Source organism: Muntiacus reevesi, chromosome 16, assembly GCF_963930625.1.
Source record: "Muntiacus reevesi chromosome 16, mMunRee1.1, whole genome shotgun sequence".
In the NCBI taxonomy this organism is placed as follows: Eukaryota; Metazoa; Chordata; class Mammalia; order Artiodactyla; family Cervidae; genus Muntiacus; species Muntiacus reevesi.
The window spans coordinates 61,660,047-61,676,492 of record NC_089264.1 but is presented as its reverse complement, the minus strand read 5'-3'; the positions used below and the strand labels follow the sequence as shown (position 1 = coordinate 61,676,492).

General features: G+C 39.8%; 1 protein-coding gene across 4 annotated transcripts in view; it reads right to left on the bottom strand.

The window, feature by feature from the left end:
- GABRB1 (gamma-aminobutyric acid type A receptor subunit beta1) overlaps window positions 1-16,446 on the bottom strand; it is a 400,975-nt gene that overhangs the window by 95,978 nt on the left and 288,551 nt on the right. For all 4 annotated transcript variants that reach the window (XM_065907309.1, XM_065907310.1, XM_065907311.1 and 1 more), the window contains one exon: window positions 4,281-4,363. In XM_065907309.1, the coding sequence (XP_065763381.1) occupies window positions 4,281-4,363 (83 nt within the window). The remainder of the gene's footprint in view (window positions 1-4,280; window positions 4,364-16,446) is intronic.

Here is a 16,446-nt window from a genome sequence, read left to right as displayed (position 1 = left end):
TTTCCCATATATCAGTCAAAGGAGACATGAATAATGTATTGGATATCTAAGAATATAAGGAATCATTATCATTGATACTAATTAATGACTTAAGTAAACACAATGTTACATTTTAAAAATATGAATAAAGTTCTGTTATGGTCTTCATAAAATGACAATTCAGGGAGATCTGTTTCAGTAAATAATGCAGCACCTATTTCTTCCTGAAGAGCTGAAAACCAGATGATGGATTCAGCATCTATTAGCGCTCAGTATACATTGACTACATGCTGACGGCAGGAACAAGCGAGGCTCATCTGGACTCTGTATTATTGCCACATGGTACCTTGTCACTGGGAGTTATTCCTCTTAAGATCTCTTTATATTGGTTTATCTATTGCTAAGAAGAGATACATTTCAAGGAAAGTATTGGAGCTAAGCAATGTTGTCATTTGAGGCTTTTGGTTTTTTTGGGGGATAACACCAATGGAATCAGGAGTACTTGGTTTCCTGAATCCACAGACTATGCTTTCTCCACAGTTGCAATCACTTGACCCTTGACCAAAGAGCTAAATTCTGTTTCAGCTTCTGGAATCGACTTTAACTTTTATCAGGGATAATTTTGACCCGTCTTTGGTTGATTTAGCACCCTCAGTCTAACTGAGAGTGGTTCTGACTGGTGCTATACTTCTAATCATTGATGTTCTGCTTCCTTGCTCAGCTGTTAATTGCAGGATTCTATTATAGAGAATAGATTACCTGGGTTTGAATTTCCATTTCACCACTATTCTTGCCTTATGGCCCTGGGGAAGTTATCTGTTATCTCTCAAATATTGTTAGAGATAGACCTTTATTCATTAAGATAATAGGTCTATCTTCTGCCATGGAGGTGTTAGATTAACACCTAGCTTTTGCCTGGCAAATAGAATGCAGTTCTCTGTTTTTTGCCCTTTCTCCCAAGTTCCTGACTCCATAGATCCCCTCATGACACAAATTCTTACTGACTGAATTACTTCTTTGCTTTAGATAAACATCTTCAGGGACTAGAGTTCTATGACCTGCTGTTGGATCACTTTATGATGGGCACAGTATGCCCACACGGTCCTTGGATCACTTTATGATGGGCGCACTCTGCCCACACGGTGCTATGTGTGTGTATTTAATTTTACTGAAGTACAATTGATTCGCAATGCTGACTTCGCTTCTGCTGTAGAGCAAAGTGAGTCAGTTATACACATACACGTGTCTGCTCTTTTTTTAAGATTCCGTCTCCATAAAGGTCATCACAGAGCACTGAGCAGGGCTCCTTGAGCTGTCCACAGGTCCTTACTAGTTATCTATTTTACACATAGTGGTCTGCATCTGTCAATCCCAGCCTTTCAATTTATCCCTAACCCTCTTTTGCCCTTGGTAAGCTTAAGTTTTTTATTTTTTTAACATCTGTGACTCTATTTCTGTTTTTCTCTTTTCTATTTTTTAATTTAAATATTAAAAATGTGTTTACAAAGTTGTGTGGTTTCTGCCATCATGCCTGCTAAGTCGCTTCAGCCGTGTCCAACTCTTTGTGAACCCTATAGACTGTAGCCCACCAGGCTCCCCTGTCCATGGGATTCTCCAGGCGAGAATACTGGAGTGGGGTACCGGATCTTCCCTACCCAAGGATCGAACCTGCCTCTTATGTCCCCTGCATTGGCAGAGGGTTCTTTACCACCAGCGCCAGCTGGGAAGCCGGGTTTCTGCCATACAGCAATGCAAACGAGCCCTAATTATATGCACCTGCCCACCCCCCAGCCTCCGGCCCCTTCCCACACCCCATCCCTCCACATCGTCACGCAGCACTAGACTGGCTCCCTGCGCTACGCGGCGGCTTCTCACAGGCCACCCCTCTTCCGCCTGGCAGTGTGTGTAAGCTGATGCCACTTTCTCCACTGCTAACACGCTCTCCCTCCCCACCGCGTCCGCAAGTCCCTTCTCTACACCTGCATCTCCATCCCTTCCCTGTAAATAGGTCCATCAATACTAATTTTTTTAGATTTCACATATATGTGTTAATATCCATATTTGTTTTTCTTTTTCTGACTTACTTTACCCTGTATAACAGGCTCTAGCTTCATCCACCTCACTAGAACTGGCTCAGATTCTTTCTTTCTATGGCTGAGTGTATATGTATGTAATTCCATTGTATGTATCTACTACGCCTTCTCTATCCATTCATCTGTCAAGAGGCATCTAGGTTGCTTGCATGTCCTGGCTATTGCAAATAGGGTTGCTATGAACTTTGGGGTACATGTGTCTTTTTGATTATGGTTTTCTCAGGTATATATGCCCAAGAGTGGGGTTGCTGGGTCATATGGTAGATTATTCTTGAGTTTTTTAAGGGATCTTCATACTGTTCTCCAAATGGCTATATCACTTTACATTCCCACCAACAGTGTAGGAGGGTTCCCTTTTATCTGCATCTTCTCTAGCATTTATTGTTTGTAGATTTTTTTGATGATGGTAATTCTGTATAACCCTATATATTAACCGATTTTCAGGTCCCAGTTACCATGCCTCACCCATCTACCCAGACAACTGATTGCATCTTACTGAGTTGCCTCAATGATTATCACATGCCTGGGTCACTACTTGTTGCCTGGCATCATATCTTATGATAACTTTGGACTCTGATTGTTTGGGCCTCCCCAATCCTTGCCGCACAGAAGTTATGGTTAATTCTGCTTCATTTATAGTTTTGGTTTGGCTTGTTGTATGATATGATAAATGGTCCTAAAAGCAATCTATTTTCTAAGTAGGAATAAAGGACATTGCCTACTTAAAGAAAAATGTAAACTTTTAATAATAGAAAGACTCAATATGCATTATAAAATAAACTTTTTTTGGAAAGAATGTTGATAACTTTAGCACTTGCAATTTATCCACAGAATCAATTCCAGTACTTGTCAAAATTCTTTGCTTCTTTAAGTGCATGCTGTAAACATGAGACGTTAGAATTTTAACATATTGCCATATCCTAATGTGGTCCAGCAGAAGCAAAGGTAAAAAAATCACCATCAGTGGAAGGAGACTGAGGGTAAAAGGCTACCTATATAAATGAGCATCTTTCTCTTTCCATGTCAGTTCTAAGAGCTAACGAGTTACTTGCTTAGCGAAAGTTCTGTCTTATTTGTAAAACATTATTAGCCAATAACAAATGACTGGGTTTATATATCATTCCTATAGTTTGAATTTGCTTGTCATTGGCATTTAAACCAAAAGTCACTATTAATACTTTCATATATTAATACCTTTCAGCCAACATATTTATATATTTAAAAATTAGAATATTAATTAAAGAATAGCTGATGAATATTATTCATTCCAGATTCTAGGGGTAATAGATCCATGTTTACATCTGAATCTATATCTACATAAACACTCTTTATCTAGTTATATGTTTGTATTCAGTAAAACTAGAAAATGAATGTAATTACTCAATAGTCAGACAATGGGGAATACAGTTATTTTTCAATAATACTAGAGGATCACCTGGAATTTTCCCATTTTTCTTTACCATTTTGAAGTTTAGATTTGGAAAGCATTTTAAATGATCTAAATAAATATCTGTCTATTCTTACATTACAGTAAGTGGTACTACAATGCTCTGAATTACCTACTGCACTTTCTCTGCCCTTGAAAACCAGGAAATGGCCTTAGCCGTGTATTCACAACAAATGGGATCAAATGTCTGCATGTTGATGACTGAGAAACAATGAAACAAAGATAATCAATCAGATTAAATCTTAGTGACTAAAATATTCTAATTGTTAATCAATGAAAAACAGCCCAAGAGGACAAACCTAAACTACAAGCCACAAGATGAGAAATGGACAGTACCATTTATCATCTCATTCTTCCATGAAGAAAGCCTTTACCATAGTGTTTTTCTAGACAACAATTTACAGTCCTTCAGGCAGACAGACTATAGAACCAAAGACAATCTCACAAAGTCTTTTCAAACTAAAGATTTCCCCTCTCTTAATGTAGCTTGGGCATTGGAAGGTCTTGGAAGAAACTTGATTCTGAGAAGGAGAAAGCATGAATTTATAAATTGTCCAGCTAAAAGGAGTGGACTTTCCTTAATGATTCAAAAAGATAACTGCCAATATAAAGGAAAATGTTACTAGACTGTGAACCCTCTGAAAAGTTGGCAGGGCAGTGTAGCTGAAAATATCACGGTGCCAATTACTCAGTACAAGGTTGCACTTAATTAGGTCAAGCAAACATCCCTCTTTTTTGTCCCACTGTCCAAGTGAACTCACAACTTTCAATCTCCAGGGTGCAGTTTTGTTCATCCAGAGGATATCTTCGTAGATCCATCATACACGCAGCTGTGGTTGTGATCCTGTCAGGGTGAGAGAGAGAAAAGAACATTGTAACGATGGTGACTGTCATTTCCAGGCTTTCTAACCCTGAGTCATGCCTACTAGATGGCATCAACACTCTGATTAAAACTTTTAAAGACGGCAATGCTAGTTTCTTAATTTGTTCCACCCTCTCCCTCCCATTCTGTATCCAAAAGTCCATTCTCTGAATCTGCATCTCCATTCATTCCCTGGGATAGGTTCATCAGTACCATTTTTCTAGATTTCATATATATGCTAGTAGAAGTTTCCATATAACACAGGAAGCCCAGCCTGGTGATTTGTCACAACCTAGAGGGGTGGGATGAGGATGGGGTGGGAGGCAGGCTCAAGAGGCAGGAGACCTCTCTCTCTCTCTGTATATATATATAGTTATGACTGATTTTTGTTGTGTATGGCAGAAACCAACACAGCGCTGTAAAGCAATTATCCTCCAATTAAAAATTAAAAAAAGAAATGTAGTAAAATGACCTGAAGAAACAAAAGTAAATAAAAGATAAAAGTTGAAGACAGGCAGACTGAATTTGAGTCTTTCTTTGCTGCTCACTAGCCATGTGAGGTTGGGCTAGTTAATATATCTCCAGGAGCCTCAGTCCACCCATCCATCAAAGCACCTACTGCATAGAATGGCTGTGAGGATTAAAAGAGATAGTGGGTGCGAAGCTCCTAACCCAGTGCTTCATACTTAGCAAGCGCCCATGAAGGAAGGCCGCTATCATAGCTATAAATTATCCCACAGCCCTTCCCATTTTCACTAGCATCCTAGCAGCGTCTTTGTCAATATCTGCAGCAAGGCTGGCTTTACAAGGAGGAGAACATCTATCTATGTTGTGCATCCAAGCCCACCTCCCTCTCCTGCTATAACCTAATGATAAAACAGCAAAAGCAACAGAACAACAAAATCTGTCCTTCATGACTTTTAAGGCCTCGCACTCCCCGCTATTAGAGAGATTTGTTAGATTCCTCTCCGAGTCCCTGGCTCGCAGCATACAGCCAGTAAAGAAATACCATCCTAGTGCTTACACCCTACTTACCAACTGCAGTTTGACTTATGTATTTATGCAAACCCAGGGATCCTGACTTGAGATATCCTACCTGGGTTTCCACCATCCCTCCATTTTCTTATGGCCGGGCTGGTTTCGTGGACTTGCTGAGTGTTTGAGAGGAACTTAAATCTTATGGCTAGTACATTCACACAAACATTTGATATCGCTTTGGGATTGACAAGATACTTTTCTTAAAAAAAAGGGATTACCTTGTCCTCTTTCACAAAATAATGTGTAATAATAATTTTTTTTTAATTCAAAATTCAGATTTAATAATAAGCTTCCTTTTTACCTTAAGGCCCAGGAGCTACAGCATTGGAAACTTCCCAAATATAAATAGAAGTCCAACTATATCTTCTTGTGGGGGACTTTTTTGTTAGAAGACTACTGCACACCCTGTTCTGAACCTAGCTTGTTTTCATTGATGACGAAGTTTGGATTTGGCTCTATATTAGTAAATAATAAGCCATTTGTGAAAAATTTACTACAATGTATTGAGTTGTATGGAAATACCATCATTTATTTTCCCCATCACCCTCTAGTGGGTATTTATGTTATTTAATATTATTTACTTTTATAAATAAAGATGCTCTGAATATACTGGTATACTCTACGATACTTGAATATGTTGACCTGCTATTTCCAGAAAGGGAATTGTTAGAAAAAAAGGTATGTGCATTTTAAATTTTGCAACATTGCTGCTCATCAACAGTGTATGTAAATTTGACAAAGTTCTTTTCATACCTATGCTTTGTGAAGCTGTCAAGGCAAGTTATTGTTTTGGTGATTTGTGTTAAACTAACAGGCACCTTCTTCCTAAAAACAGTATTAGTATTAGGCATAAACCTTAGACCTTCCTAATTTTTCTTTGGGTTTCTTTGTGAAAGTTAAAAGTAAAGATCTCTTTTTAGACCTCTCTTAGATAAGATGTTGGTCAGTTAATCAGATTTATTTGAGTATTAGGCAAGAGTAAAAGGAATTTAAAGTTTAATTTAAAGAATTTCAAATGTTCTACAAAAGTTTAAAGATTGGTTGTATTCTAGAATTAATACATAAAAGGGTTTTACTAGATTAATTTTAGGGCTTCCCTGGTAGCTCAGACGGTAAAGCGTCTGCCTACAGTGCAGGAGACCTGGGTTCGATCCCTGGGTCGGGAAGAGCCCCTGGAGAAGGAAATGGCATCCACTCCAGTATCTTTGCCTGGAAAATCCCATGAACTGAGGAGCCTGGTAGGCTCCTGGTAGGCTCCATGGGGTTGCAAAGAGTTGGACACGACTGAGCGACTTCACTTCACTTAGATTACCTTTTGCTTTCTGCTCCCATAATCATGTGACTTGATTGATTTTTCTCATTTCACAATCTATCATGAATAGCTTTCATTGTCTGAAAATACAATTGCACCACTTTCTTTTTTTGGTCTGCATGGTGGGGGCTTCCCCGGTGGCCCAGATGGTAGAGAGTCTGGCTGCAATGCAGAAGACGGGGTTTGACCCCTGGGGCAGGAGGATCCCCTGGAGGAGGAGATGGCACCCATTCCAGTATTCCTGCCTGGAGAATTCCGTGGGCAGAGGAGCCTGGGGGATACGGTTTACGGGGTTGCAAAGAGTTGGACACAACTGAGAAACTAACATTAAGTATGTCAAACATCCTCAATAAGACAACACAATAAATATTTAAAAGCACTTAAAAACATCATGTCTCTACCATATTCTTTAACTGCTGCTTATGAATACAGAGGATTGTGAAAATGTGAATGTTCTCTAGGAATTACTAAAGTGCGGCCATCCTTATGATCCTATGACTTAGCCAATTATTTTCAACCAGGAATTGTTTGTACCCACAGGGGACATTTGACAACATCTGGAGACAGCTTTGATTTTCAAACTTAGGGTGGAGGGTTGATACTGGTATCCAGGGAGGTATGACCAGGGATGCAGCTAAACATCCCACAGCGCACAGTACCTCCCCGACAACTAACCATGATCTGTTCCAAATGTCAGTCGTGCCACCATGGAAAAACCCTGCTGCCACGGTGCTTTCAAACATTTTCCTCTAAGGAGACTTTTAACAAAGTGGAAACTTACAGAGAACCTCAGTATATAACATACAAGTGAAATAAGTGAGAGCCATATGTTGTTAATGCAGATTTATTATATAAGTTCAAACGCTGGCATCTGTCTTAATGTGAGCACACATGAAAGCAGGAACTATGAGAATTATGGCCTTCAATCTCCCTCAGCGTCAGTTATTTCTGTTTCTTATTTTATTTGTGTGGTTTTGAGAGAATCCTTACAAATACGGAAACGCTTGCCTCTAAAACCTTACATGACCAGCCATGGGCTACCCTGAGTTCGGAGAAAAAATATCCGTTTGCTGTGTAACCACCTCTATAATCAACGACACCTTTGCAGATGTTCTAGATACATTCAGAGGTTGGTCTCTGATAGATACTTGGCAACTGATGAGAAGGGGAGAGGGTGGATGAACCGAGAGAGCAGCAGCGACATATGTGCGGTGTCGTGCGTGAAGCAGGGAGCTGGGGCAGAGCTGCTGCGCGTCTCCAGGAGCCCGGCCTGGTGCTCCGGGACGATGAGCAGGGCTGGGCCGGGGGCAGGGAGGGGCCTCAGGCGGGAGGGCAGGTGTACATGTGCGTGTGTGGCTCGTGTGCTGTGTGCAGAAGCCAGCGCAGTATGTAAAGCGATTTTCCTCCAACTACAGAAAATGGAAGCTTTGCTTGGTGTCCCACGCGCCACGTAAGTGAACCTGGCAGCACAGGCTGATACCACGATGGCCTTGGCTGCACTGAAACGTGGCGTAGGACACGTTACGGTGTACGTGCTTATAGTTTAAAATAGATATAATATTTAAGTAAAATCGAAATAAGATATGTGTGGAACAAAGCAACTTTGGGGATACTTAAGAACACTGCATGAACCCCCTTGTCAGCTTTTCTAACTTAACTGACCTCACTTTTCGACGTCATATGGTTAGTTTACCATATCATATCAACATCGGGACACGCTGAACGACTGATTCACACATTGCAAGGCTGTGGAGGTTTTACAAAGCAGTTTGAAAAGCTAACAAAGCATTGTCGGTAAAATGAATAACATGTCTCAAGCTTATGGGTGCTACAGTTGTGAGTAATAAAAAAACGGCTTTTGGAAAGCATAATGGAATTGACCATTGCTATCTGTCATGATCAATCCATTCATCTATCAATAAATACAAGAAATTTTTTGATATCACATAGGAAATCTGTATACCACACCAGAACTCTGCCTATAAGCTGATGATCCTCTGTGATTGCTTGGGTGAGTTCATTTCTCCTGCCCCAAATCCTCTTAAGATACCAGAGAACTGAATCATCACAATTCAGAAAGAGAGGTGATCAAGGCAGCTTCCAGAACTCGAACTGTGCAAAATTCCTGACTTCCTCTACAGAGCATGGACATTAGTGAAACAACTTCCTTCTTTGAATCTACATGTTCCAAATTTTGAATTCTCAAAAGGATTTCCCTGGCTCAGCTTGGATTATGTGCCAACACTCCCTAAATTATTGTTAAGGACAAGAAAGAAAGCTAGGCGCAAATAAATACCGTCACCAGGGACCAGAAAGCATCTCTCACCTAAGAAGAGAGGAATTGCTAAAACTCAGACAGGGACCCGTGTACAAGCAGGTACTCATAAGTTCATGCTGTGACCCATAGAAATTTATGCCACAGAACGTCGGTCTCTGCTAATTTAAGAGCGTGGTGTCTCTAGATTTTGTGATACATATGGCTAAGTGAGTTGGCTATCCTGAGCTCTTTGTGAGAAAAATTACTCAGCAAGAATTCTCAAGAGCATCGTCAAAATGATGTCATTTCGTTGGGCAGAGTGCTGTTCCGCTCTTGTCTTCTGGGTGTGAGGCAACAACGAACATCTTGAAGAATGAGTGTTCTCTATGTTTCCATTTGTTTGCGATTGCTCAGCAGTGGTTAAGTCACCTCTACAACTAATTGACACATCCTCATGGAACTGTTCCCAACATTGTGGCTGACACAGCCTGATATTAAAAACCTTCTATGGAGTTAAAGGTGCCAAAGATGAGGGATTCGAAACTGAAGCATTTAAAAAAAATTTTTTTTAAATGTTCACACTCAATCATTCATTCTCAGTTTGTGAAGATATGACTATTGGCTATCAGCAAATGAAAGTACAATAGGGTAGAACCAGCAAAAGGCAAAAGTACCAAATGATTGTTTTTCTGAACTCAGACTTTCCAGAGGTACAGATTCATGATGGCATAACATTCATCTGTCTTCTTTCAAAGACATTTAGAGTGACTTACATTATAATCCAATTTATTGACATTTTGAAGGTTAGGTCAGAACACTATAACAGGCTGTTAGTTAGAAACTATGGCCCCATGATTCTTGGAATGAACGGAAATCACGTTGCTATAGTATTTATGTATTAAGTTGTGTGCTGCATGGTCATTTACCCTAAGAATCACTGTAATCACAGTTCATGTATATTTGATGTCCAAGAGCAGCATGACTCTCATTGCTGATAAGACTCCAGGAAGTCCTGGTCCTTAAGTAGCTTAAAACTTAGCTACACACACACACACACACACACACACACACTCACACACACACACAAGCACGTATACATATATACATATGGAGTGTGCATTTTTGCAAATAAGAATGGAGACTTCAGTAAATGAATGAATTATGTTGAGATTTTCCTATAATCTCCAATCTTATAGGGAGGAGCTCCAGGTTTTAAACATGATCTCTGCAGAGCATAACTGTGCAACTTAACATAATCTATGTAAGAGGAGGCTTCCCAGGTGGCACTAGCAATAAAAAACCCACATGCCAGTGCAGGAGATGCTGGAGACTTGGGTTCAGTCCCTGGGTTGGGAAGATGCCCTGGAGGAGGGCAGAGCAACCTACTCCAGTATTCTTGTCTGGAGAATCCCATGGACAGAGGAGCCTGGAGGGCTATAGTCCACAGGTTTGCAAAGAGTCAGACACGACTGAAGTGACTCAGCATGCACATACAAAAGGGATATGAAATAGCAGAGAGGAAAAAAGCCTGAAGATTCTGTTTCCTAATCATACTCCTAAGATTGCTGAGATTGATAGTAAGTAGCAAGTTTATTTGGAGAATGTCCCATGACTACCTCCGGCCTCTAGACTGTACCCTTAGTCCATGTTAGATTCATCACCCAAAGAAACCAATGAAAGATGATGGATGGGTTAGCCTAAGTCATGACCAATGTGTGAATAGATTTTTTCCTGTAGCTAACACTTACTGAGTGGTGAAAAGTATGTATTATCTTCATAACTGGAACCAAATTTTGCTTTTGGTAAGCTATTATGTTTAGGAAAATATCTTGGTATTTAAAGGTGAAATCCCGAGGAAAAAAAGACATGAATGAAATAGAAACAAAAGGAGGTAAACTGCTGTGAGATTTATGAGGAATTTAGGTGTGGAAAAGCAAAATGATGGAGTAGCAAAGCATTTTATAGGACAGTATTTAACTTTAAGATTTTTACACTGTTATTATAATAAAATTTTTCTCTATTTACCTAAATAAATGTTTTCCCCAATAAATGTTTCCTCCCAGCCCACTAAAGTCTTATGTGAATGTTTTATTTTCATTCTTGTAAAGTGACTGAATTCCATATCTTGATAACATTCATGAAACAGTGTTCTATAAATTAAATCAATTCAGCCAAACCAGAACTTTAAAGCCAGAGATGGTCAGATCAGGAAGCCCGTTGGGAAGCCTCAGCAACCCTGCGGAAGGTGTTGGACTCCCACAAGTAATGGGTTGTGTGTTTAAACCACTTTTACTTAGGTTTTAAGAGGCAGAGTGATCTTAGATAATGCTGTTAGAATCTTCTATGACAGGACTGTGCTAAGCACCATACTTACTGCATTAGTTACCTATTGCTCTTGAAACAAGTTACCATAAGTTTAGTAGCTTAAAACAGCACAAATCTATGCTCCTACATTCTAGAGGTCTGAAGTTCTAAAATCAAGGGTTCAGTAGGGCTGCGTTCCTTCTGGAGGCTCTCCAGGAGAATCCATTTCCTTGCCTTTTCCAGCTTCTGCAGGCTGCTTTGCATCCTTGGCTCAGGTCCCCTTCCTCCATCTTCCTCCATCATTTCAATGTCTGCTTTTGTCCTCGAATCTCCTTACCCACTGACTCTCCTGTCTTCCTTGTAGAAGAACTCTAGTGATTACATTGGGCTCACCCCAGATAATCCAAGATAATCTTGTTTCAAAATCCTTACATTAATCCTAACTGCAAAATCCCTGTTGAAACCGAAGGAAACATTATTTACAGGTCCTGAGAGTAGGACCTAGGGCCCTTTAGAGTGCTGTTATTCTGACTACCACATAAGCATTATTTAATTTATTATTTATGAGAGCCTGATTATATTGATGCCATTTTATGCCAGTTTTAAAGATAACGAAACTGATATCTGATGAGGTTAGAAAATGTTTCCAAGTTGACACAGTCTGTAAAGGAGATTCAAATTCAGATACTCTAGACTCAGGAGCTAACTCTTATTGTATTTCCAGTTATTATATTCAGGCCAGATAAATCTAAGCAAAGAACAATTGGTTCAGTAAAACTTCTCCTATAAGCAGTAAAGCATATTAAGCAAGAGTTGACCTTACTATATATTTTTAGTATTCATTTGGTTATCACTACTTCAGGGCATCTTTCATCCGCTCAGTTATGGGTATAAAAACGATAGAGACTTAGCAGGAATCAGGCAGCACCTAAGCACGGAAGCTAGAGCAGTTAAAACATCCGGCTGCACCTTGCTGCCGCCCCTCCCGACTTTTGGTTGTTGCTCAGTACTGGCCGGTAGCAGAAGATAGAAGACAGGGCGTTCGTCTGCTGGTTTAATGAAAAGCTAGGGAGAATATGCCTATGTCTCAGCTGGGACTACTAGCGCTGCCATTTTTCTAGAAATACAAATATATCACCTTAGACAAATGTATACATTACCACAAAAGCATGTCAATCACTCAGGAAGGAGATGGCTCAATCCTACTCTTACTTGATTGGTGCGTTTGGTTAGCTTTCGGATGCCTTAAGTTTGTTGTATTCCACAAACTGATGGAATTATGTAGGTGAATATAGAATGGAACAGGCAAGAAGAAGAGGGTTGTCATATGAATAATCAAGTTCAATGCTTGGTATATAATAATCTCTCAGTTAACTCTAACCAGGCTCCTCTGTCCATGGAGTTCTCCAGGCAAGAATACTGGAGTGAGTAGCCATTCCATTCTCTAGGGACTCCTCCTGACCCAGGGATCAAACCTGGGTCTCCTGCATTGCAGGCAGATTCTTTACCATCTGAGCCTCTAGGGAAGCCCCATTATAATTTTTAAACTGTATGCTTCTAAATACATACATACATACATATAAGATATTCATTGGAAGGACTAACGCTGAAGCTACAGCTCCGCTACTTTGGACACCTGATGCGACAAGATGACTCACTGAAAAAGACTCTGATGCTGCGAAAGATCGAAGGCAAAAGGAGAAGGGGATCAGCAGAGCATGAGATGGTTAGATAGCATCACCAACTCAATGGACAGGAGTTTGACAAATTCCGGGAGATAGTGAAGGACAGGGGAGCCTGGTGTGCTGCGGTCCATGGTGTGTCTAAGAGTCAGACATGACTTAGCGGCTGAACAACAACAATAATATGTAAGATTACTAACACCAGTACTTTGTAAGATTAATGCAGGTCATAGTAAAACAAAAGACTCAGGAGGCTCGGTGGTAAAGAATCCGCCTGTCAAGCAACAGGTGTGGGTTCAGTCCCTGGGTCAGGAAGGTCTCCTGGAGAAGGAAATGGCAGCGCACTCCAGCACTTTTGCCGGGGAAACCCCATGGACAGAGGAGCCTGATGGGCTATAATCCAAGGTGTGGCAGAGAGTTGGACACCACTGAGTGTCCAAGCAATATAGTAAGACATCTGAAAAACAGAAAACTATACTCAGAATAAAGATGACCCACAGTCTCATCGCCACAATCTGATTAGTAATTTCCTTTTTTCTAAGTACGCTGTTTAATAAAGTTGAACTTACGCTGTGTTTAACCTTTACACTCACTGCTGTTTACTAACTGCCCCTCTCTTGGGTGAGGCCATCAGGTCCTCTCTGGTGATGCTTTGAAGGCTGCCCTGTCGGCTCAGACAGAAAAGAATCTGCCTGCAGTGTGGGAGACGCAGGCTTGGTTCCTCGGTGGGGAGGATCCCCTGGAGAAAGAAATGGCAGCCCACTCCAGCATTCTTGCCTGGGAAATCCCGTGGACAGAGGAGCCTGGCTGGCGACAGTTCAGAGGGTGAGACAGGACTGAGCGGCTAGCACTTCACTCACTGTGTCAGCAGCATTCTTGTGCTCCTCTTATATATATATATATATTTTGATTCTGCTTCTTTTCTCCCTCCGTTTTGTACTCTTTGTGCTGAATGTTAATGACACTCTTCTCGGTGCAATCCCAAGCAGTCATTTTCAGGTAATTAGCTATATACCAAATGGTGTGCAAATGGGCTCATTTTTATTCATTTCTGTTGGGCCAGAGTGATTCACGAGCCACTTTGTGAATATGAAAAGCTGGTCATAAATCAGAGCAGCCTGGGGCGGGGGAACAGCAGTAAGAGAAAGTACTCGCAGGGCAATAGTAATTAATAGCCCCTTGTCAGAGACCCAGTGATAATCTCAGTTATGTTTTGCATAGATGTATTGCTGAATTCAAAATAGACTAGTTTCCCCAAATTATATCACTATATTCACATATCTGTGAAGTATAAAGGCACATGTTAAATTTCTACCATGCTTAATGTTTCCTAGTAACAGTTAGTTGAGATATGTGTTAGGTGGCAGAAAAAGCAAGGTCACCTCTTCTAAATTATAACATCTTTATTGTCATTATCTTGATAATCAGCAATATCTGTAGTGAACAAACTGTGAGCAATTAAAATAATAAGCCCTTAAATTGCAAGTGAAATGGACTTAGAAATTATAGTAAAAGTCAAATTCAAAGAAAACACTTACTTTTGATGGAATGCCATGATTTGGTAATCGATAAGTGCAGGATAGTTAAATAAGGACTCAGGATTAGGAGATAAAGCAAAACATGGGTCTCCTTTCACAGCTACTCATTTTTTTGGCTTATTTGCAAAGCTTCTCTGTTGCTCTGCCACATGACGGTTTCTCTCAGAACAAAGAATTGACACATTTACTGAAAGGTAATCAAAGTAACTTCCAAATATTATTGAAGGAGTGAAATAAGATTCAAGAGAGAGAGAGCAGTAAAATACTGCATTGTCTTAGGGCAATGGCTTTCTGAAGAGGAACAAAGCAGAACACCACATAAATACAAGTAAAGTAAAGTGAAGTTGCTCAGTTGTGTCCGACTCTTCGCGACCCCATGGAGTGTAGCTTACTGGGCTCCTCCATCCATGGGATTTTCCAGGCAAGAGTACTGGAGTGGGTTGCCATTTCCTTCTCCAATAAATACATGTAAGGCAGTAGCATAAATTGTGTGACATTTCCAGCTCCCCCATGAGACTAAGAGCAGGGTTTGTGAGATCTTTTTTTTTTCTCTTTAAACAAGTACACATTAAAAATATTTTGAAATTAGTAGGGAAATATTATTCCTAATATGACTACTGTGGTATATATACTTTCATCGCCCCTTCCCAATGGCTGTGGGGCTTTTATATGCTTGTAACTATGTTTCGGGTTCTCTCTTCTTCCCTTTGAATCTTCATATGTCAGGACTGCACTTTTTTCAGCGGAAAACCACATCATCATGGACATTTAAGGGGTTTTCCATTCCATCAGTTTGCAAATATCTTCTCCCATTCTGCAGGTCATTTCCTTGTTTCGTTGATGGTTTCCTTTGCTGTGCAACACTTTTAAATTTGATTAGGTCGAACTTGTTTATTTTTGCTTTTTTTTTTTTACCTTGGGAGATTAAGAATATATTGCTATGATTTATGTCAGAGAATATTTTGCCTATGTTTTCTTCTAGGAGTTTAATGGTGTCATGTTTTATATTTAGGTCTTTAAACCATTTTGAGTATTTTTTAATATGGTGTTAGGTAAAACTGACTGTAGATACCTGGGTTTATGTCTGGGCTATCTGTTCTGTTTCACTGACCTGTATGGTATATACTAATGCCACGCTGTTTTGATTACTGTTGCTTTGTAATGATGTCTGAAGTCTGGAAGGGCTATGCCTCCAGCTTTGTCATTTTTATTCAAGATTGTTTTGACAATTTGGGTCTTACGTGGTTCTCTCTATATATTAGGATTACGAGTTCTAATTTTGTGGAAAATGTCATGGGTATTTTGATAGGGATTATTTTAAATCTCTTGATTGGTTTGGGTAGAGTGGCCACTCTAACATTGTTAATTCTTCCAATCCGAGAGCATGAAATGTCTTTCCCTTTCTTTGAATCACCTTCAATTTCCTTTACCAGTGTCTTATAGTTTTCCATGTATTTGTCTTTCACCTCCTTGGTCAGGTTTGTTCCTAAATTGTTGAAACAGGATGGATATTGGTATTTGAAAGTGATATATAGTTCCTTATATATACATGTATCATTCCTTATAAATGATATATATATAGAAATATGTATATCTTATCACAACTATATATTTATCTGTTTGATAACTTGTTTTTACATGCTTCTTGAATAGATGGAAGCACTGCAAGAGAAGCAGTCTCACAACGAGCCATTCACCCATGTCCAGCCCAGTGTCTAGCATAGAATTAATGTGTAAATTAACGATATTAATATGTAACTTAAGGAAGCAGTGAAATCATTACTTCCCTAAAGATGACAGAAAAAGAACAGAGTGCTGCCTTTATTAAAAAACTATGCCAGTGCTGCTTGGAATATAGATTTAAGATAAAGATCCATTTCCTCTACCTAATTCAGTTTATTACTAGAGATTATCTTGAGTGTATTTGCTAGAAA